At 62.8% G+C, this 21028-nt stretch overlaps 3 protein-coding genes across 10 annotated transcripts; all 3 read left to right on the top strand.

Moving 5' to 3' along the window:
- The first annotated feature begins 396 nt into the window (after positions 1-396).
- Positions 397-6388, top strand: Dmwd (DM1 locus, WD repeat containing). 3 transcript variants are annotated; one of them, XM_048369112.1, is made up of 5 exons: positions 397-891; positions 1868-2050; positions 3837-5084; positions 5563-5637; positions 5908-6388. In XM_048369112.1, the coding sequence occupies exons 1-5, from the start codon at positions 457-459 to the stop codon at positions 5953-5955; spliced, it is 1989 nt and encodes a 662-aa protein (XP_048225069.1). In that variant the 5' UTR covers positions 397-456; the 3' UTR covers positions 5956-6388. The 3 variants fall into 3 exon arrangements, with proteins under 3 accessions (XP_048225069.1, XP_048225070.1, XP_048225068.1); XM_048369113.1 differs by lacking the exon at positions 5563-5637; XM_048369111.1 differs by having other exon boundaries at positions 5563-6388.
- Positions 6389-7229: 841 nt separating this feature from the next.
- On the top strand, positions 7230-16106 carry Dmpk (DM1 protein kinase). Of its 4 annotated transcripts, none has more exons than XM_048369116.1 (15): positions 7230-7744; positions 9525-9616; positions 9822-9905; positions 9992-10087; positions 10266-10414; positions 10659-10752; positions 10904-11110; positions 11188-11436; positions 12093-12178; positions 13620-13746; positions 14134-14297; positions 14379-14476; positions 14631-14677; positions 14928-15013; positions 15271-16106. In XM_048369116.1, the coding sequence occupies exons 1-15, from the start codon at positions 7585-7587 to the stop codon at positions 15428-15430; spliced, it is 1899 nt and encodes a 632-aa protein (XP_048225073.1). In that variant the 5' UTR covers positions 7230-7584; the 3' UTR covers positions 15431-16106. The 4 variants fall into 4 exon arrangements, with proteins under 4 accessions (XP_048225073.1, XP_048225074.1, XP_048225071.1 ...); XM_048369117.1 differs by having other exon boundaries at positions 14924-15013; XM_048369114.1 differs by having other exon boundaries at positions 11188-11451.
- Positions 16107-16119: 13 nt separating this feature from the next.
- Six5 (SIX homeobox 5) lies at positions 16120-20963 on the top strand. 3 transcript variants are annotated; one of them, XM_048369108.1, is made up of 5 exons: positions 16120-17109; positions 17727-17818; positions 18493-19039; positions 19169-19292; positions 19657-20963. In XM_048369108.1, the coding sequence occupies exons 1-5, from the start codon at positions 16144-16146 to the stop codon at positions 20253-20255; spliced, it is 2328 nt and encodes a 775-aa protein (XP_048225065.1). In that variant the 5' UTR covers positions 16120-16143; the 3' UTR covers positions 20256-20963. The 3 variants fall into 3 exon arrangements, with proteins under 3 accessions (XP_048225065.1, XP_048225064.1, XP_048225067.1); XM_048369107.1 differs by having other exon boundaries at positions 18493-19292; XM_048369110.1 differs by having other exon boundaries at positions 16864-17818; positions 18493-19292.
- The last annotated feature ends 65 nt before the right edge of the window (positions 20964-21028 follow it).

The following is a 21028-nucleotide window of genomic DNA, read 5'->3' as shown; positions in this document are numbered from 1 at the left end:
TGGGGAACAGTGGAGGTCAGGGGGTGCATTTCAGAGTCCTTAAGAATACACAGCCATCGCCTAGGGTCGGTTGTGACCTGGGGAGAGCTGTGATTCCTACCAGTCCTCCTCCAGAGGGTCCCTCCGTTGCTAGGCAAACGGTTCCCAGGGCAACGTTGTTAGGGACCCGAGCTTTCCAATTAGCCCCGCCCCTCCACGCCCGCAGGCCCCGCCCTGTAGCCAACCACAAGCCTGCCACAGGCACAGAGGTCACACCCACCTCTCAGCCACGCCCACACCCCGAACCGTTACCCGAGCGACGAACGGGGTTGGTCCCACCTCCTCATTCAGGTGCCAATCGAAGAAGCGTCTCCAGGGCGACGACCCTACGTCTTCCGGCGCGGGCCTGCGGCTTCCGGCTGGGGGCCCGGCTGCGGGCGGAGGTCCGACAGCGGCGGGGCCCGGGGGGCGCCCAAGATGGCGGCGGGCGGCGCGGAGGGCGGCTCGGGCCCCGGCGCCACCATGGGGGACTGCGCGGAGATCAAGTCGCAGTTCCGCACCCGGGAGGGCTTCTACAAGCTGCTCCCCGGCGACGGCGCCGCCCGCAGGCCGGGACCCGCTTCCGCCCAGACCCCGGCGCCGCCGCAGCCCCCGCAGCCCCCGCCCGGCCCAGCCTCCGCCTCGGGCCCCGGCGCCACGGGCCCCGCGTCCTCCCCGCCACCCGCAGGCCCCGGGCCGGGCCCCGCGTTGCCCGCCGTGCGCCTCAGCCTCGTGCGCCTTGGGGAGCCCGACGGGCCCGGGGAGCCGCCCGCCACGCCCGCGGGGCTGGGCGCCGGCGGGGACCGCGTCTGCTTCAACTTGGGCCGCGAGCTCTATTTCTACCCGGGCTGCTGCCGCCGCGGGAGTCAGCGGGTGAGTGGGGCTCGCGTCGCAGGGCCTGAGTAGCTGAGAGGGTGGGGGAGGGGTCCTTCCCCATCTTGGGGTCCAGAGGAACCACCCTAGATGTGATGGGCATCCCAGGGCAACGTCATGCGGGATTCCGGAAGGCGATGAGGAGGTCCCTCTCCGTAGGGGTTGGGATGGCAGTGTACGAGATGATCTGGGGTGGGGAGCAATGAGGAATCCTGAGGTGACAGGCACGGAGGAGATGGAGAACCTAGAAGTGTTACCGTGTGGAGGTGTATTCGGGGGATTATGAAGCCCCTGAAGCCCAGGAGTTGGAAATGCTGGTAATGATGGGTCTTAGAGGTAACAGGTGAATACTGCCCTAGAGAAAACAGGGGTTTGGAGGTAATGAAGGTCTAGGCCGATGGGAGGGGTCTGAGGTAATGGAAGCGCCTAGGCCGGCAAGTCTTCTGGCATAACTGGCATTTATCTTGGAAGAGACATAGGCCTAGAAGGGCGGGATCCAATGATGGAGACACTGAGAGTTCAGAGGTGGTGAATGTACCTAAAAGATTGAGGCCATGAGGGTTGGTGGGTCTCTGAACGGTGCCTATGGCCCCCAGGTTTGAAGGGATGCTGGGACTTGAGTGATCCTGAGATTTGGGGGTCTTGGAATACTGAGTAAAGTCCCAAGGAAGTGGCTGAGGTTTTGGACACTGGGAGGCCTGGAAAAGAATGGAAGGACCATGGTGCTATGGGCAAGGGTGCCCCTAAATCCAGGGGAGGGGCAGGAGCTGGGCTTGTGGTCAAGGTTTTCCCCCAGCTTGCCTGTGATTTAAGTCCCCTTTCTCTCTGTGGTTGCCCTGTCCTCCCTCCCCATCTTCCCACTTCCCTCTGGGATTGAACCCTACTTCCTGTTAGTGGTTTTCCCCAACCTCAGCTCTGTCCTCCTTCCTCTCAGTGGTCTAAACCCATAACACCTCTTCTCCACCCCCCATGCAAGTCCATTGACCTCAACAAGCCCATCGACAAGCGGATCTACAAGGGCACCCAGCCCACCTGCCACGACTTCAACCAGTTCACTGCTGCCACGGAGACCATCTCCCTTCTGGTGGGCTTCTCGGCCGGCCAGGTGCAGTATCTGGACCTCATCAAGAAGGATGCCAGCAAGCTCTTCAATGAGGAGGTGATTGCAGGGCCTGAGGGCTCCCTCCTCTGCAGCCGTTCACCACAGCTCCCTGGGAGCAGCACAGGCCTGGGGGCAATGTGAGGAAGAGGGGTGCCAGCTGTGCTCCCCATGCCCAACCCTCTCCTGGTCTGGCCCTGTACTGACCTAGCACTGTACTGTTTTAAGTTTTTGTCAAATGGTGGGTAAGAAATTGTAGTGGCATGGGTGGCTCAGGCTTATCATCCTAGCTCCTCGGGAGGCCAAGATCTGAGGATCACAGTTCAAAGCCAGTCCAGGCAGAACGGTTTGTGAGACTCTTATCTCTAATTATCCACCAAAATGCCAGAAGTGGAGGTGTGGCTGAAGTGGTAGAGCGGCAGGGAAAGAGAGGCCCTGCCTTCAAACCCAGTACTGCCAAAAAAGAGAAATCGTGGTACCCATTTTTCAGGTTAGAAGACCTGAGGCTAGGAGCTGTTCAGGACTCTGAATGCTCTTGGCATTCATATTTAAGTTGGATTCCAGTTCTTGCTGCATCCTTTGCTTTGGGAAGGCGATTGTTTCCTGGGCCTCAGTTTCCCCCTCCACAAAATGGGACTGCTGTGAGCTCATCCAGGCAGAGCACTCCGTCTGGACCAGTGTGGTTCCCAGGGAAGTGCCAGCGAATGACCTTCTCCTAGGCAGGAATTGCTCTTGAGCCTGTCTTCTTGTTTCTGGCCCAGAGGAAGTGTTCCTTAAGTGTTCTCAGTGAGCCAATGGCTGAAGGGAACAAGGGGACAGTGAATGGATTAAAAGTTCATTAGCTTCTCCATTCACAAAATAGTGATTGATCCAGGCATGGTTCCAGGCACATCTTGGCTGGCTGAGGGACAGAAAGGCCTGTCCTTGCCTCGCGGTCAGGCAGGCTGCAGAGACGGACATGGATGCTTGGTGTCTTCGTCCGCAGGTGCTCAGGGCTTGAGGAAATAACAGCAGGAAAGGTGGGAGGAATGGCCACCTGGTGATCTGAACTAGGGCCATTTGTAAAGCTAGGAGGGATGCATGCCCCCCCCCCCCCAGGCTGGTGGCTGGAGCAGCAGTGGAGGGGAGGGGACAGTGGATGTAGGTGAGTCCTGCCAAGGAGGGGCCTGTCGTGTCCACCCAGAGGGACACGGAATCCTGAGGAGCAGGCTCTGAGCCAGACAGAAATGGTGGAGGACTGCCAGTTTTCTCAGCAGTGTCACTTGAGGTGTCATCTGGACCCTTGGGAGGGGTTTGTCCATCACAGACTGCCTAGAGGTTGAGCAGAGCGGCATTGCAGAAGGGGGCAGGGCCGTGCTGGGGGCTTCTCTGATGGCTTGGGAGACGGTCCTGGGCCAGGTTGGAGGTGTGGAGGACTGGCAGGTTGTCCATGGAGGGCTGGGTCAGCCCACTGGAGTTGTTGGGTTGGACACAAACTGTGAGGAAAGAGGAGCCAGGATGCCTGGAAGGTTTGGATTCGTGCCACCGGCAGGATGGGCACCTCTTGCCAGTGCTGGGAGTGTCTTCAATCCTGTGCGCTGCTCTGCACCTGCGCCGGCACACCAGTCTGCGTCTCGCCTTCAGTCTGACATAGCGAAGATGGAGAAAGGGTTAGATAGGTTCAGGACACACGTCCTGTGGCTAGACCGTCCTTTTGCCAAAGATGGGTGCTGAGGCTCCCTCAGCTCCCTGCGGCCCCCTCCCAGGCCACCCTTCTTCCTCTGGTTGGCGGGCTGGGGCTGGGGCAGAGTCTTGGAGGGAAAGGAGGGCAATTGCCTTTTCCCAGGCCCGATGTCTCCCTTTGCAGCGCTTGATCGACAAGACCAAGGTGACCTATCTGAAGTGGCTGCCGGAGTCAGAGAACCTGTTCCTGGCCTCGCACGCCAGCGGCCACCTGTACCTGTACAACGTGAGCCACCCCTGCGCCTCGGCGCCACCCCAGTACAGCCTGCTGAAGCAGGGCGAGGGCTTTGCTGTCTACGCGGCCAAGAGCAAGGCCCCCCGCAACCCGCTGGCCAAGTGGGCGGTAGGTGAGGGGCCCCTCAACGAGTTCGCCTTCTCCCCCGATGGCCGCCACCTGGCCTGCGTCAGCCAGGATGGCTGCCTGCGCGTCTTCCACTTCGACTCCATGCTCTTGCGGGGACTCATGAAGAGCTACTTTGGGGGCCTGCTGTGTGTGTGCTGGAGCCCCGATGGCCGCTATGTGGTGACAGGAGGCGAGGACGACCTGGTCACCGTGTGGTCCTTCACCGAGGGCCGCGTGGTGGCTCGAGGCCACGGCCACAAGTCATGGGTCAACGCCGTGGCCTTTGACCCCTACACTACACGGGCCGAGGAGCCAGCGTCAGCCAGCAGGGACGGCGACAACGGGGACACGGGTGACCGAAGTGGCGAGGAGGAAGAGGAGGATCCTGAGGCGGGGTCCGGTGGTGGCGCCCCGCTGTCCTCGCTGCCCAGGGCTGGCTCGGTCACCTACCGCTTCGGCTCAGCTGGCCAGGACACGCAGTTCTGCCTGTGGGACCTCACGGAAGACGTGCTGTCCCCACACCCGCCCCTGGCCCGTGCCCGCACGCTCCCGGGCACGCCAGGCGCCACCCCCCCAGGCCCCGGCCCCCTGCCCCGCTCCCTGTCCCGCTCCAACAGCCTGCCACACCCAGCCGGCGGTGGAGGCAAGGCCGGGGCCCCAGGGGCTGCGGCGGAGGCCGGGGTGCCGTTCAGCATTGGCCGCTTTGCCACCCTCACGCTGCAGGAGCGCAGGGAGCGCGGCACCGACAAGGAGCACAAGCGCTACCACAGCCTGGGCAACATCAGCCGCGGCGGTGCAGGTGGCGGCGGTGACAAGCCCAGCGGCCCGGCCCCCCGCAGCCGTCTGGATCCTGCCAAGGTGCTGGGCACCGCACTCTGCCCCCGGATCCATGAGGTGCCCCTGCTGGAGCCCCTGGTGTGCAAGAAGATCGCCCAGGAGCGGCTCACCGTGCTGCTGTTCTTGGAGGACTGCATCATCACCGCCTGCCAGGAGGGCCTCATCTGTACCTGGGCCCGGCCCGGCAGGGCGGTGAGTCTCTGCACTCGCACAGAGAGGGCAGAACAGCACCCCACAGGCCCAGGGGGCCCCTGTCTTGGCACCTGTCACTCCATACCAAACCACTTTTTATGGGAAATTGAGGTTTTTAGGCCACAAGGGGTGAGATAGAGCCTGCGCCTGGCTCTCAGACTGTGAGGTAATGCATCCACCACTGTGGAGAGCAAGGGTGGGACGCTGCTGGGTCCAAAGCTATCCCGCAACTCTGGCCTCAGCAGTCATCCCCTGACTGCTTACCCTTCAGGACAGGGTGCCTTTCAGGCCGGCTGTGGGGGCTGTGGGCTCCAGTCCCAGGTGAAGCACAGGCCTGGCCCTTGCTGAGGCTCTCTCAGGGCTGCAGCCCTGGTTTGGGGAGTCCTGGGCCCCTAGAAATCAGAACAGTCACAGAGCCTTGGAGGCAGGGGTGGTGGGGCTGGGGGAGTGCGACTGAGACCTCCCTCTGTCTCCCTAGTTCACAGACCAGGAGGCCGAGGCCCAGGCAGGGGAAGGAAGTTGGCCCAGGTCACCCAGCGAGTCAGTGGTAGAGGTAGGACTGTCCCCAAGTTCTCTCCCATCCAGTGTCTCAGGACTGCCCCTGCAAGGCAGGAGGGGACCCCAGTGCCCCGTCTTCTCTCAATCCTCCCTGTCCCCATCCCCTGCCCTGGACCCCGAGGGCAGCGAGGGGAGCTGCTCTGTGCTAGGGCAGTAACTGACGGACAGGACCAGGCCCAGCACAGCTTCCAGGACTCAGCTGGCCCCTCCCTGGGCCCGGGCAGAGGCCAGTGGTGTCTAACTTTGCCCGTGTCTTCCTCCCCAGGGAATCTCCTCCCAGCCAGGCAACTCCCCAAGTGGCACTGTGGTGTGAAGCTGTGGATGTCAGGGTCCCTACCCTACGTCCCCATCCTCCTAGCCGTGACCCTCCCCGCTGGCCTCATGGATCAACGTATTAACAAGACTAACAATGAGCGAAGGACTGCTCCAAGCCCCTGCCCTGAACACATGTGGGGTCCCCCAGGCTGGCCTAGTGTGGGGATAGTGGCCTGTGTGGCCTCTTTCTTGTCCCCACCTAGTGCAATGACCCCTTTATCCAAAATGTCAGTGTTGTCCCCAGCCCTTTCCCCAGCATGTGACTGGATCCTCCAAGGCGAGTCCTCGCCCACCAGAGCCCTCGCTCCGCAGCAGAGGGTTGCCCCCTCTCCTTGCTGTTGTTTGTGTTTCTGAAGAGTGTTAAATCTGGGGCCCCCCCAGGCCCTCCCTGTCCCCAGGACTCTTATTTATACTAAAGTTCCCTGTTTGCACAGTGGCTCTGCTCCCTTTGCGGGGGAGGGAGTGTCGGGGTACCTGGCTGCTGGCCAGGGAGCTGAGCTCCAACCCAAGGAAGCCGAGGTCCAGCCGCCTTCCCCAGCATGGGGCCAGGTGGAAAGGGGAAGAGGAGGCATAGGGCACTGGGCACCAGCAGTGGTGAGCTGGGTCCTTTGGGAGATTTCCTAGGGGCAGCCAGGACCCCTGTCAAGGCTTTCAGCAGACATCGCTTGTGAAGTTGAAGTTCCCCAGCAAGTCTGCTCCAGGGCATTCCCTGAGGGGCTCCTCCAGGCATTTGGGGGGGCTGGGGTCCCTCTCAGTCTCCTCTTTGACAGGTCTTTGTCTGGAGTGCCTAGCCTGGCCCTGTAGTGGCTTCTTCCTGTCTTTTCTTCCCCTCCACCCTTGCAGTGTTCCTTTCTAATCCCAGCCTGGGCAGGAATGTGCTGCCCGGCCTGGGGCCAAGGAGCTATTTTAGGGTCTCCTTTGCTGTGTGGGGAGGGCCTGGCTCAGCCACTTCGCCTGCTGGCAGGTCACCCCTGGCCCTGGCTCCTGAGTACACCCCTCCCAATCTCCACCCCAAACTGGGTCCCAATCCTCTCCCTACCCCTCCTTTCCCACCTCCTGCCAAAGAAAAAGTGAGTGCCGTTGAGGCAGAGGCCTAGGGCAAATGTAACTGCCCCAAAGTGGATCAGTGCTGACTCACAGAAGCGGCCCTGGCCTGTCCCCTGCCCAGACTCAGCCCCTTTCCCAGCGCCCAGCCGAGTGGCTGGCTTGGTAGTCCCTAGATCGCTGGCTCCCGTTGGCCCCTCTGGGTAGTGGAAAGGCTCTACTCTCAATACCTGGGGCTCCCAGCACCACGCCTTCCTTATTGTGGGGGAACTGCTGGCGTGAGAGTTGGGATTCCCTGGGATCTCCAGTGGTAAAGAGTTTTGGGGAGCCTTGAAAGGAGGGAGTGGGGTGCTGGCTCATGAGGGGTTAAAGCTGAGAGGCCAGAGCGGGGCTGGACCAAGGGGTGGGGATAGAGGAGGAGGCCTCAGCCACAGAGAAAAGTGGCCAGAGAGGCCCCAGGAACAGCTAGGGACAGGCAGACATGTGGCCTGGGCTCCGGGGCCCGGACACAGGCTGCCGGGCCCTGTGACCGGAGGACCCTGTGCCCCGGCCCGGGAAGGGGCCATGGTGCAGCCTGGCCGACATGTCAGCCGAAGTGCGGCTGAGGCAGCTCCAGCAGCTGGCGCTGGACCCCGGCTTCCTGGGGCTGGAGCCCCTGCTAGACCTTCTCCTGGGCGTCCACCAGGAGTTGGGCGCCTCCGATCTGGCCCAGGAGAAGTACGTGGTGGACTTCCTACAGTGGGGTAAGTGTCCTCCTGCATGGGCTGCCTGGGGGTGGGGGTGCAGGGGCAGGACTTGAAGCTGGGGGGCAGCTTGGATGCCTGCAGATCTTACCGGGAGCAAGTGGGAGTTTGTCGTTTCTAGTGGGACAGTAAAGTCAGCAGAGGCAAGGGTGAGCCATGACTCAGCCACGGCAGGGTAGGCTGGGCACAGCTTGCCCCCACTCCTCAGACCCTTCCCCTCCAATGGTCTCTGCACCCCCTACCTAACTTTCCAGGGTGTGGGGAAGTGGGAGACAGTATGGCAGCTGCCAGGGTGCAGCTGACAGGCAGGTGTTGGGCGCCAGCCTCTCCAGAACCCTGACAGGTGTCCAGGCCCTGGGGGGGGGGGTGGTGACTCACTCTGGCTCTGGGGGGAAGGAGCTCGACACACAGGCGCCACCCAGCACCCTCTTTGCCCTCTGCCACTTGGGGTTTGGGTGTGTCCACCCCACAGGGTCCATGCCACTCCCCTCCCCCCATATCAGCCACTCCCTTCAGTTCTCCATCCCCAGCTGTCCTACAAAGCCCCTTGGCCCAGAGGTCTTTCCAGGCCTTTGGAACTGGCCACTTCCGAGCCAGCTTCCTGCCCTGCCGGCTCTGCCCGCCCCTGCTCACTCCAGTTTGTCACTCTGGCACCCTCTCTGTCCCTCAGCGTCTGCCTCTTGGTTCTTGGCCTGTGTGTCCCTGTCTTAGTTGCTCACTGTCTTGTCCCTACCTTTCCCAGCTCCCTCTTGTCTCTTTTTGGACCCAGGCCCCATCCTTCCCCATTTCAAAGATAGGAAGGTGGAAGCCACAGGCCAGACCACTGGGCCTTTTGAAGACCGTTTTCCCTCCCCTCCAGCCCTTCTGCAGGTAGATCTGGGCTGGCAGGGTAAACTGAGACCTAGAGTGGGAGCTTGGGTCTGCCTGTCCTGCCAGGAGCAGTCCTTTTGTGGCCTGGGCTGCATCCTGGGGCCCCTCCCCTCCTAAGCCTTGGGGCGGGGGAGGGGGCCTGGGCTCCTGCTGCCTTAAAAGGGCTGGGTGTCTTGGCTCTCTCCTCCCTCCTCCATCCTTGGCCCTGGGTGGTTTTTCCTTGGCCTCCCACTCTCTCTGAACCCCTTTCCCCTCCAGAACCCACTAGAACCCTCCTCTTTCCTGTTCACACCCATTTCTCCTCCACACTGGCTCCCAAGTCCAGACTTCTTCCACCCTGGGAGCCCAGGCTCCTTTCCCCCACTCCCCCAGTGTCCAGCATCTCCCCAGGTAGCTGTAGGACCTTGGCTTCTGTGGTTGCCAGCTGCAAAAATGCCCTCCTGCCTTAACACTGCACAAAGGCTGTGCATCCTCCGCAATCCTCCGGCCTGGTCCCCTTCTTCCTTCTCCCAGCCCCCCAATACTGCAGTGTGGTTCTGGGCCACAGCACAAAACACTGACTGGGAGCTCTACGCATCCCACCGAAGGCCTCAGCCATGCCTGGGGCCTGGGCCCCCGTTCTAAAGAACCACCTGCTCTGCACACATTTGTTATCTTTTCCACCGTGTACCCTTCCAGAGCCGGTCTCAAAAGGGTTGCTCCACGATAGAGCAGTTTAGGATTCCCAGAACTTGACATACTGTTTATGTGGGAGAGCCCTTGGGGGCAGATTCCGGAGCCCAGGAAGTGTATGGAGAAGGGAAGTGTATGGAGAAGTGCGGGGGGGCGGGGCGGGGGGGGACTGAGGGGCAGGCTGCCCGCTGCTGGGTTCTCACCTTCACCCCCTCCCCCCTGCCGCCGCCACCCTCAGCGGAGCCCATTGTGGCGAGGCTTAAGGAGGTCCGGCTGCAGAGGGATGACTTTGAGATTCTGAAGGTGATCGGACGCGGGGCGTTCAGCGAGGTGAGTCCCAGGCGGCCGGAGCCGGGACTTGAGCTGAGGTGGGCGGGGCGTGGGAGCCGGGCGGAGCCGCAGAAATTGATGAATGAGCGTGAACCTGGGATTGGGTGGGAGCGGGGGCGGGGCCAGGCGCCGGGCCGGGTCCCTGTGGGCGGCTCCTGCGGCTTCCCCGCCGTCCCACTACGGCCACTCTGCTTTGGCCTTCCAGGTAGCGGTGGTGAAGATGAGGCAGACGGGCCAGGTGTATGCCATGAAGATCATGAATAAGTGGGACATGCTGAAGAGGGGCGAGGTGAGGGACGGGGCTGGGACGGGGGTGGGGGTGGGTGCGTCCCCTCCCGGCTTCAGCCCCTCGGCTCCTCTGGGTGCCTGGCGCAGGTGTCGTGCTTCAGGGAAGAGCGGGATGTGTTGGTGAACGGGGACCGGCGCTGGATCACAGAGCTGCACTTCGCCTTCCAGGACGAGAACTACCTGGTGAGGGCCACGGCAACTGGGAAGGACTGCTTATCACGTCCCAGGCGGAGGTGGAACTGGCCTCGGCGGTCTCTGGGGTCTTTTATTTCCCGAATGCCGGGGAGAGGGTGAGGGGGGGAGTGACATCTTCGGAGAAGCACCTGGGCAGGGCTGCTGACCCTGTCACCCCCGCACCCAGTACCTGGTCATGGAGTACTACGTGGGTGGGGACCTGTTAACACTGCTGAGCAAGTTTGGGGAGCGGATCCCCGCCGAGATGGCACGCTTCTACCTGGCGGAGATCGTCATGGCCATAGACTCGGTGCACCGGCTGGGCTACGTGCACAGGTGGGCTGCGTGGACTGGTGGGCTGTGTGCACTGGTGGGCGTGGCAGCGCCAGGGCCCTGCCGGTGCACGTGGGACGGCACCTACCTGGAAGATTGTTAAAATGGGATCCTATTAGGTGGGATCCGCTGGGAGCGGGGCCTGGGCGAGATCAGAGTAGCTGGACCAGAGGTGACCCCCCAAGGGGCGGAGCCCGGCAGCGGGAGTGGGCAGTTCACGCCCCCCTTGGCACTCCTCTCCTCACAGGGACATAAAACCCGACAACATCTTACTGGACCGCTGTGGCCACATTCGGCTGGCTGACTTCGGCTCCTGTCTCAAGCTGGGGGCGGATGGAAGAGTGAGCAGGGGGGGCGGGAGCCTGGGCTGCCCGGTGAGGCAGGGCTGGGGCTCGCGGGAGGAGCCAGGTTCAGCGGAGGGGTCGCCCTGCCCGGTGATGGGTACCCCGTGGGACCCGGAGAGGGACTGAGCATCCAGTCCTGCGGATGTAGGTGCGGTCGCTGGTCGCCGTCGGAACCCCAGACTACTTGTCCCCTGAGATCCTGCAAGCCGTGGGCGGCACGCCCGGAACTGGCAGCTATGGGCCTGAATGTGACTGGTGGGCGCTTGGTGTGTTTGCCTATGAAATGTTCTACGGGCAGACGCCCTTCTATGCCGACTCCACAGCGGAGACCTATGGCAAAATTGTCCACTACAAGGTGAGCGCCATGCTTAGGAGCCCCTGGTACCCCTGCATGGGGTGGCCAGGCCCTCATCTCCTCCTCCCTCCATGTAGGAGCACCTGTCTCTGCCGCTAGCTGATACAGGCATACCCGAGGAAGCTCGAGACCTCATCCAGGGGCTGTTGTGTCCTGCTGATGTCCGGCTAGGCCGGGGTGGAGTGGATGACTTCCGCAAGCATCCTTTCTTCCTTGGCCTGGACTGGGAGGGGCTTGGCAACAGTGTGCCCCCCTTCACACCGGACTTTGAGGGTGCCACAGACACGTGCAACTTCGACGTGGTGGAGGATGGGCTCACTGCCATGGTGAGCGGGGGAGGGGTACGTACCTGAGGCTCTGCTCATTCTGGGAGCCTCTTTCCCCTCCTTAAAACTGGGGTAATTGGGCTGGGAATGTGGCATAGTAGCAGAATGCTTGCCTAGTATGCACGAAGCCCTGGGTTCGATTCCTCAGTACCATATAACAAAGCCAGAAGTGGCGCTGTGGCTCAAGTGGTAGTGCTAGCCTTGAGCAAAGGAAGCTCAGGGACAGTGCCCAGGCCCTGATTTCAAGTCCCAGGATTGGCAAAAATAAACAAACAAAAAAAACTGGGGTAATCCTCCTGGGGTCTTGGATCATTCTTCCTCCTGCAAAGGCCCTGTTGGAGACCTCAATTTAGCAATCCCTCCCAATAATGAGGTCTCACAGTGACAAGGGCTGAGATGGCAGAATGTAGGGGGTAGGGCATTGAGGGCTCTCCTGGGGAAGGGGTTGTCTTGAGTGGAGAGAGCCACCTTTTTGTTCCTCATGCTGTCCTGGGGCTCTCCTGTCCCTGCCCTGAGAGTAATTACAGCATAGCAGAGGCCATTTTAGATAACCCTTGTGTTGGGCAAGGCTCAGGAGGGACATTTGAGGCATGATGGGAAAGGGTAAGGGGCCCGCCCAGACAAATACTGGTCACACCTGTGCCTCTCTCATGAAGGAGACGCTGTCAGACATGCAGGAAGTCATGCCACTGGGTGTTCACCTGCCTTTCGTGGGCTACTCCTACTCCTGCGTGGCCCTCAGGTAAGCGCATCATAGGACTGGAGGGAACAGAGGCCCTCCGGAGGTTGTTGCGGGTCACCAGGGCCCAGGTGGTTTGCAAGATCAGTCTTGGGACCAAGGATGCTTAGGGTCCCTTAAGTAGACTCAATGTTACACATGAGGACCTAGTCTGAGCCTTCTAGTCACTATGTCTAGTTACAATGTCAGGGCATTTCTTTAATGAATTTGTGTGTGTGTGTTGGTCCTGGGGCTTGAACTCAGGTCCTGGATGCTGTTCCTGAGCCTTTTCTTTTTGCTCAAGGCCAGCGCTCTTATCACTTTGAGCCACAACTCCACTTCTAGCTTTTTGCTGGAGATGAGAGTCTCACAGACTTTCCTATGCAGGCTGGTTTTGAATGGTTATCCTCAGATCGCAGGCTCCTGATTAGCTAGAATTATGGTGTGAGCCATTGGTGCCCAGCCTGTAATGAATTTTAACAGAACACAAACATCATCCAATCACTTGTGTAACAATAAAGCCTTTTAAAATCATCTGTCTTACAAATATGACCATGTTTCTCACAAGCAAATTAGAAAACAGGAATTGAGGCTGGAGGTGTGGTTCAAAGGTAGAGCACCTGGTTAAAATGCCCAAGGCACTTAGTTTAAACCCCACTACCATCAAGAAAAAGAATGGGATGAGGCAAAACAAGCAGTCTTGGGTGCCTCCAGCCCTGTCCCTGGTTCTTGGCTCACACAGGGCAAGCACAACTGCCATCTTTCCTGAGATGCCTGAGGAGCCAGGTGCCTCCTCCTTGGCAGGCCAGGTCATTGCAGGACTGGTCCTGAGACATAGTTCTGCGAGAGGGACTGCTGGGTTGGCAGACCCCAGTGAAGGCAGGTGTGCAGTGTGAGGGTGATTTGGTATCTGGAGGATGCTCTCAAGAGTGGATCTGGGCTGGGGATGTGGCTTAATGGTAGAGTGCTTGCCTAGCATGCAGGAAGCCCTGGGTTTGATTCCTCAGCACCACATAAACAGAAAAGGCCAGAAATGGTGCTGTGGCTTGAGTGGTTGAGTGCTAGCCTTGAGCAAAAGAAGCTCATGGACAGTGCCCAGGCCCTGAGTTCAAGCCCCAGGACTGGCCAAAAAAAGTGGATCACATCTCAGGGTCCCTAGAGCTGGATGGAATCATTGTCACTGTGTCCCCTGCCTATTCTGAGGCCTAAGAGGTTCTTGAAGAAATGGATATACCCTAGAACCAGTTATCTGGACTCCAAATTCCTACAGGAGGATTAGAAAAGGCAGCTACCCCCACCCACCTCAGGGGGGCGGTGAGGTAATTTGAGGGGCAAGGCTTTCTCTAGGTAGAGTTGGACTTGGCAATTGGTTTCCTTAGGTTTGTGAAGCAGGGGGCTTAGGGCACTGCTCCTGTGCCCAGGCTAGGGAGACCCCATTGGCAGCCACTCCCTCCCCTCTCCCAAGGGATAATGAGGTCCCAGACTCCATACCCATGGAACTGGAGGAGGCCCAGCAGTTGCCTGAGCCACAAGTGCAAGCGCCCAGTGCGGAGCTGGCATTGCCCCCTTCGGTGTCCCCACCCCAGGAAACAGTGAGTAGCAGGTAGGGGAGGGGGTGGTCAGGTTTCCCTGGGGAGAAATCAGAAGAGGCCACTGTGGTGCTGTTTTTTCAAAACCACTGGAGGTTTCTTCCAAGGCTGGCCCCGGGGCAGGAGGGGAGGCTGCAGCCCCGGGGCAGGAGGGGAGGCTGCAGACATCAGCAAGAAACAAGCACCTTCTGCAGGAGCAGGCCTTGTCCCCAAGCACTTCTCCAGAGCTGAAGAAATCTCAAGGAGGAAGAGTAGTGGTCGAGTTGGGTTGTTTTTGGGATAGTTCATGGGTTCCCATGAACCCCACCGCAGGAGCCCAGGGGCTGAGAGGGTGAACAAATTCAGTTCTACGGCCTGAGCCTGGTCCTGGTCGTGGTCCCCTCCCCCCAGGCTGAAGCGGCCCAGTCCATGGCTGCCCCCGCAGCTGTGGCCGAAGCAGAGAGCGAGGTGACCCTGCGAGAGCTCCAGGAGGCCCTAGAGGAGGAGGTGCTCACGCGGCAGAGCCTGAGCCGTGAGCTGGAGGCCATCCGATCGGCTAACCAGAACTTCGCCAGGTCGGATTGGGCATGGGCCGGCGCCTCCCGGCGGCCCCCGGCGGGTCACCCGCGAGCTCACTCTCCCGATCTTTCCCGCAGTCAGCTGCAGGAGGCAGAGGCTCGGAACCGGGAGCTGGAGGAGCGCGTCCGGCAGCTGCAGGAGCGGATGGAGCTGCTACAGGCCCAGGGAGCCACAGGCGAGTCCGCATCCCGCCTCCCCCGAGGGCTGGGGAGAGGGAGGAGGCGCCGGCTGAGTGTGGGTCCCCAGGGGAGGGGGCCCAGGCTGGGGCACGCCGCGCCACCGCCCTGCCCGCCCTCCACGCGCCATACGCCTCTCTCTTCTCCTTCCAGCTGTCACGGGGGTCCCCAGTCCCCGGGCCACGGATCCACCTTCCCATGTAAGACCCCTGCCTTCCCCTGCCTGCTCCTCCCTTCCCGCTCCCTATCCTACTTCTGTAAGATTCCAGAAGGCAGACGTCTTTCACGCGGCACCACGTTTGCCAGTTCTGCCTTGGTGCAGACCTCGCACTTAAAGCCGCCTCAGCCATTCCCCGAGATTCCCTCCCCGGCCTCATTCGCTGCCCCTCGTCCACCGCTGTGGGCGGCTGGGCTCCGATCGGGTCACCTGTCCCTTCTCTCTCCAGCTAGATGGCCCCCCGGCCGTGGCTCTGGGCCAGTGCCCGCTGGTGGGGCCGGGCCCCCTGCACCGCCGCCACCTGCTGCTCCCTGCCCGGGTACGTCCCACGCCGCCCCACCCCGTGCCACCGCCGCTTGGCTGTGCTTCTATCCTGGCTCCGCCCAACACAGGGAGGGAGGAGGCTGGGGCAGCCAATCAGAATGGGCCGCTAGGAAGCAGCCAGTAATGAGCTCTGACAGGATTGCGAGCTGACCAAGGGGAGCTGCTAGTGGTGGAAGGCGGGGCAGGTCCCGGGCAGAGCCATCTAAGGGGCCCAGGCCGGGTGAGTGCTGACCCCGCCCCTCTCCCCCGCAGATCCCTAGGCCTGGCCTACCGGAGGCGCGTGGCCTGCTCCTGCTCGCCGCTGTTGTGGCTTGTGCCGCCGCCCTGGGCTGCACTGGGCTGGTGGCCCGCACCAGCCCTCCCGCCCCCGTCTGGCTTTCCCCGGCAGCCTCCTTCGCCCCCTGAACCCTAGAGCCCCAGACAAGCCCCCCACTTGGGCCAATGCACAGCCCTGGAGCAGCCGGCCACGGTCTTCGCCCAGCTCCGATCCTGTGATCCGTGCCCGCCCCCTGGCGGCCGGGGAGGGAGGAGCCGTAGCTGGGGAGGGAGAGCCGGGCTACGGGGGCGGGGTTATGGCCAGGAATGCCAACGCCACTGCGGGGCGCGGGGCATCACACACTTCTTCGCTTAGCCCTGACGTGGATGGGAAAACTACGGCCCCACGAAGGCGGCAAGCCAGGGTTCGGCCATCCGATTTCCACCCTCCCCGCACCCACCCACCGCCAGCGGCTGGCAAAACAACTGGCGCATGAATCCTTGTTCTCTGGGGCAAACGTTCGGCACGACCTCTGCCACCTCTGCCGGGCGCCTTTGCTTTGACCAGCCCAGCTTTTTCGGGGATTCCTGAGTCCCCCTCTCCCCCCCTTCCCTTCTCACGTGCGCTGCTATCGGAGCCACAGTTGGCTCCACCTGCCTCGGTGGTTTGAGTATTTATTGACCTTGTCCTCCGACTGGCTGACAGGCTCCAGGACCCCAGCACCAAATCCACGTTTTGGAGGCACTGAGACTCGACATTCCTCGGTATTTATTACCTGTCCCCACCTAGAACCCCACCCCCTGCCCGGCGAATAAAAGACCCCTCTTCTCTGCCCAAAGCTCCAGATTCTTTGACTTCGCTCTGAAAATATGGGTGGGGAGGAAGCTGCCCAGTGGGCCAATCAGGAGGCGAGTGAGGGCGGCCAATGGCTTGGCGAGAAGCTAGCTGGACGGACTATGGACGAATCAAGGCTGGGGGGGAGGGGTGAAGGGGAGGTGAGGGCGGGGCTTCTGGATCCCACCAGGAGGGGGAGGGGGAGGCACCGCCCCCCACCCAGCTGTAGCCCAGCTGTGCGGGGCCCAGCCTGGAAAAAGGGGGCTGGGCCAGCAGCCCGCGCGGCCGTCCCCCCAGCCTTCCACTGCGCCTGTGCGAGCCACGCGCATCCGCTCCCGGGACAGAGACCCAAGAAAAGTTGTGGCAAACTTTTTGGCTCATTTCCCCGCCCCTCCTCCCTGCCAGGCCCGCCCCCCTGCGGAGCCGGGAATTCCGAGGGGCGGAGCGCGCGCCGAGATGCCGAGTGGGGGGGCCTGCCGTGGACCCCGGAGGCGGAGGACTGCAAGAGCTGTTTCGGGGCGGAGGCGGCTTCGCGCCCTTGGCCCTTCTGGACAGCCCGTTACCTTCTCTGTTGTCCCGACGGGGAAACTGAGGCCCTGAGCCCTAGGCACACGCGGGAGGGGGCGGTTGAAGGGGCAGGCAGAAAGCGCGGCCAGAAGCGGAGGGAAAACAAAGGGAGAATCCCGGACAGACGGGGTGGGGGACGGACACTCACGGGAACCGAGACCCAAGTGGAGAGCTGGGTCTGGCACAGGGTGGGGGGCAGCGAGAAGATCGGGAAACGCGTGGGGGGGGGCGGAGAAGGGGGACAGGCGGGGAGGGGGGCTGGGGAAAGCCCGAGGGAGGCGGAGAAGGAGGGAGGAACTTCCCAAAGTTGCAAAACATGGCTACCGTGCCTGCCGAGCCGAGCGCGGGGCCGGCGGCTGCAGCCGCGGAGGAGGAGGAGGACGAGGACGAAGACGAGGCGCGCCAGCTCCTGCAGACTTTGCAAGCGGCCGAGGGTGAGGCGGCGGCGGCGGCGGCCGCAGCAGCCGGGGCCGGGGCGGGCGAAGCTACGGCGGGAACGGAGAACTCGGGGTCCCCAGGTATCCCCGGGTCGTCCCCGCAGGAGGCCGCCGCCGAGCCGTCCACGGGCCTCCGCTTCTCGCCCGAGCAGGTGGCGTGCGTGTGCGAGGCGCTGCTCCAGGCGGGCCACGCCGGCCGCCTGAGCCGCTTCCTGGGCGCTCTGCCCCCGGCCGAGCGCCTACGTGGCAGCGATCCGGTGGTGCGCGCGCGGGCCCTGGTGGCTTTCCAGCGGGGCGAGTACGCCGAGCTCTACCGGCTGCTCGAGAGCCGCCCGTTCCCCGCCGCGCACCACGCCTTCCTGCAGGACCTCTACCTGCGCGCGCGCTACCACGAGGCCGAGCGCGCCCGCGGCCGGGCGCTGGGCGCCGTGGACAAGTACCGGCTGCGGAAGAAGTTCCCGCTGCCCAAGACCATCTGGGACGGCGAGGAGACGGTGTACTGCTTCAAGGAGCGCTCGCGCGCCGCGCTCAAGGCCTGCTACCGCGGCAACCGCTACCCCACGCCCGACGAGAAGCGCCGCCTGGCCGCGCTCACCGGCCTCTCGCTCACGCAGGTCAGCAACTGGTTCAAGAACCGGCGGCAGCGCGATCGCACCGGGGTGGCCGGCGGCGGCGGCGGCGGCGGCGGCGGCGCGCCCTGCAAGAGGTGAGCGGCGGGCCTCCCGAGGGCACCCCCACCCGCTGCAGCCCTCAAAACACTCCTTCCACGGGGGGAGGGGGTCCTGTGGGGCGTCTGTCCTTCCCTCCCCGGGTAGACGCAGGGTGGCTGGGGGGTGGGGTTCTTTAGGGGGAGGAGGGGAGCCCCGCTTTCCCCTGGCCGTTACTCTTTCACACCCCCACACCCCCTCCGGGTGCCAGCAGCGTGGTCGGTCGCCTGCCTTTGTTGTGAAACGTGAACCCTCCCGGGCTCCGGTTTCCCTGTAACCCAAGCCCTTCCCCTCCCACCCCGAGGCCCGGCCTCTCACTCCCCTGCTCCCCGGCCCTGACGTCGCCCCCTTGGGGAGGAAAAGGACGCGGGGACCGAGTTGGCAGGAACCTCTTGGCTCCCCGGGCAGCTACGACGGCGACCTAGGGGACTTGGGGCAGAGCCTGAGTGGCTCGGCCGGGGGCCAAGGCGACCTCGGGAGAGAAAGCCAGGCAGAACCTCTTCTTCCCTGCCCTTTGCTCCAGCCCCAGCCTCCTGCCCCAGTGTCCGCCAGTGTCTACCATGGGCGGGGCTTGCAAAGGCCCTGGGCCCAGCCTGACCTAGTGAGGGAAGCTTGGGGCAGTGGTCAGCCCGGGCCCCTCAGGACCACCAGTCACCAGCCTTTCTCCCCACAGCGAGTCTGATGGGAACCCCACCACTGAGGAGGAGTCCAGTCGCAGTCCTGAGAACCTGGACAGGGGTGTGGCCGCTGGGGCCTCCGAGGCCCCCACCCAGAGCCCCATCTTCCTGACCGGGGCCAGCCCCCCCACTCCCGGAGCCCCCTCCTCCATCTTGGTGAACGGAGGCTTCTTGGCAGCCGGCAGCTCCCCAGCAGTGCTGCTCAACGGGAGCCCCGTCATCATCAACAGCCTGGCCCTGGGCGAGGCCTCGGGCCTGGGCCCCCTGCTGCTCACCGGGGGAGGGGCTCCCCCTCCCCCACAACCCAGTGCCCAGGGTGCCAGCCAGCCCAAGGCTGCCCTGGTCTTGGACCCTCAGACTGGGGAGGTTCGGCTGGAGGAACCCCAACCTGAAGCCCCTGAGACCAAAGGGGCTCAGATGACTGCTTCGGGACTGGCTGGAGAGGAGGCCTCCGGGGCCCTGCCCCAAGTGGTGCCAGGCCCCATCCCAGCTGCCACCTTCCCTCTGCCCCCAGGGCCAGTGCCCACCGTGGCTGCCCCGCAGGTAGTGCCACTCTCCCCATCTCCCGGCTACCCTGCGAGCCTGGGCCCCACCTCTCAGCTGCTGAACCTGCCTCAGGTGGTGCCCACCTCCCAGGTGGTGACCCTGCCCCAGGCCGTGGGCCCATTGCAGCTGCTGGCAGCCGGGCCGGGCAGCCCGGTGAAGGTGGCGGCCACAGCGGGCCCTGCCAACGTGCACCTCATCAACTCCGGGCTGGGTGTCACCGCCCTGCAGCTTCCCACGGCCACGGCCCCAGGTACCTCCTGCTGCCCTCAGGCTTGGGTGGCACTGAGGGCAGGAGTGGCTTCCCCCTACTTCTCACTGGGACCCCAGGCTATAGCCAGACTCCCATGCACCTCCAGGGGATTTTTTTTTTTTCCTGTCTGTCCTGGGGCTTGAACTCAGTGCCTGGGTGCTGTCCCTACGCCACAGCTCCACTTCTGGTTTTTCTGGCGGTTGATTGGAGATAAGAGTCTCATGGACTTGCCTGCCCAGGCTGGCTTTGAACTGTGGTCCTCAGATCTCAGCTCCCTGAGTAGCTGGGATCACGGCTGTGAGCCACCAGTGCCTGGCTTCCTGGGGCTTTTTGTTCCAGCACTAACCAGCTCTTCTCCCCACAGGCAACTTCCTGCTGGCCAACCCTGTGTCCGGCAGCCCCATCGTCACCGGGGTGGCGGTACAGCAGGGCAAGATCATCCTCACCGCCACCTTCCCCACCAGCATGCTGGTCTCCCAGGTCCTGCCCCTGAAGCCAGAGCCTGCGATCTCTGTCCCCGAGGGAGCCCTCCCGGTGGCTCCCAGCCCGGCCCTCCCGGAGCCCCATACATTGGGCACGCTGCCCCTGCAGCCCCCGCCACCGGGCCCGGCCACTCCTGCCGCCACCACCAGCCTGCCCTTCTCCCCGGACTCAGCCGGCCTCCTGCCTGGCTTCCCTGCACCCCCACCAGAAGGGCTGATGCTGTCGTCTGCCACCGTGCCCACTGTGCCTGCTGTGCCCGTGTGGCCGGCGGGGCTGGAGCTGAGCTCGGGCACCGAGGGGCTTCTGGACGCGGACAAGGGGATGGGCACGGCTGCCCACCCTGCGCTCAGGATGGCCGAGCCCAGTGCACTGCTCCTGGGGGCCACAGCGGGGGCCGAGGTGGAGGAGGGGCTGGAGGCCGAGGCCAAGGTGCTGACCCAGCTGCAGTCGGTGCCTGTGGAGGAGCCGCTGGAGCTGTGACCGCGGGCCGCCATGGCCACTCCTGACAATGGTGCTCAAGACTCAGGGACCCTCAGAAACGCCTTGTCTCAAAGCCATGAAGGTGTTGGAGGGGGGGGGCACCCAGAACGCCATCCCCGTCTATCTGGGGGTTCTCCTGAATTGAGACTCTGCTCCTCTCTACCTGGAACACACCGCCCGGAGTTAAGGACCCTGTGGGAGGCTGCCTCTCCAGGCCTCCGGCCCAGGCCTGCCCAACTCCATTAGTAATTCCACCGATCCCCAGAATTCTCAGAACTGTGAGGAACCTGCGTGCAGAAGACACAGCCCCGGGGCCCAGAGAGGAGCTAGGCTGTGAGGTGGGAGGGGGGTTAGCCCCTTGGCCCCCTTCCCCCACACACACCCAAACTCAAATCCACATCATCACCTCCAGCCCCAGACCAAAGATTTACTCTCATCCCCAGGGCAATCCTGACCCGTGGCTAGTTTGTATCCTAAATCTTTATTTTTCTAGAACCATGTTATGCTTCCATTTCAATTAAATAGTTAACAGACATTAGAACTGGCCAGGGTGTGGGTTATCTGCCTACCCAGCTGCCCAATGGAGAACTAGAGGACCCAACAGAGAACTGGAGGACTGAGAGCCTGGCTTCCCAAGGGAAGAGCTTGAATTCAGGCCCCAACTTTGTAAACCACAGGCCCTGGGCCCTGAAGCCTTCTGAGTTGGCGTGGGGGGGGGGCAGGGTGGACGACGGGACCACTTATAAAGAACATGTAGGGGAGCATAAACAGGG

The sequence above is a fragment of the Perognathus longimembris genome, chromosome 20 (genome assembly GCF_023159225.1).
Source record: "Perognathus longimembris pacificus isolate PPM17 chromosome 20, ASM2315922v1, whole genome shotgun sequence".
In the NCBI taxonomy this organism is placed as follows: domain Eukaryota; kingdom Metazoa; phylum Chordata; class Mammalia; order Rodentia; family Heteromyidae; genus Perognathus; species Perognathus longimembris.
The sequence above is the reverse complement of the archived record's forward strand: the minus strand, read 5'-3'. Positions and strand labels throughout refer to the sequence as shown.

Bases quoted from the DNA above. Each gene is read 5' to 3' on its own strand.
- Dmwd (XM_048369111.1), top strand. From the start codon at position 457: ATGGCGGCGGGCGGCGCGGAGGGCGGCTCGGGCCCCGGCGCCACCATG. The intron at 2,051-3,836 runs GTGATTGCAGGG...CTCCCTTTGCAG, and splicing joins GCAAGCTCTTCAATGAGGAG to CGCTTGATCGACAAGACCAA. The intron at 5,085-5,562 runs GTGAGTCTCTGC...CTGTCTCCCTAG, and splicing joins GGGCCCGGCCCGGCAGGGCG to TTCACAGACCAGGAGGCCGA.
- Dmpk (XM_048369114.1), top strand. From the start codon at position 7,585: ATGTCAGCCGAAGTGCGGCTGAGGCAGCTCCAGCAGCTGGCGCTGGAC. The intron at 11,111-11,187 runs GTGAGCGCCATG...CCCTCCATGTAG, and splicing joins GCAAAATTGTCCACTACAAG to GAGCACCTGTCTCTGCCGCT. The intron at 13,747-14,133 runs GTGAGTAGCAGG...CCCTCCCCCCAG, and splicing joins TGTCCCCACCCCAGGAAACA to GCTGAAGCGGCCCAGTCCAT.
- Six5 (XM_048369107.1), top strand. From the start codon at position 16,144: ATGGGTGGGGAGGAAGCTGCCCAGTGGGCCAATCAGGAGGCGAGTGAG. The intron at 17,110-17,726 runs GTGAGGCGGCGG...TCGCTCACGCAG, and splicing joins GACTTTGCAAGCGGCCGAGG to GTCAGCAACTGGTTCAAGAA. The intron at 19,293-19,656 runs GTACCTCCTGCT...TTCTCCCCACAG, and splicing joins TCCCACGGCCACGGCCCCAG to GCAACTTCCTGCTGGCCAAC.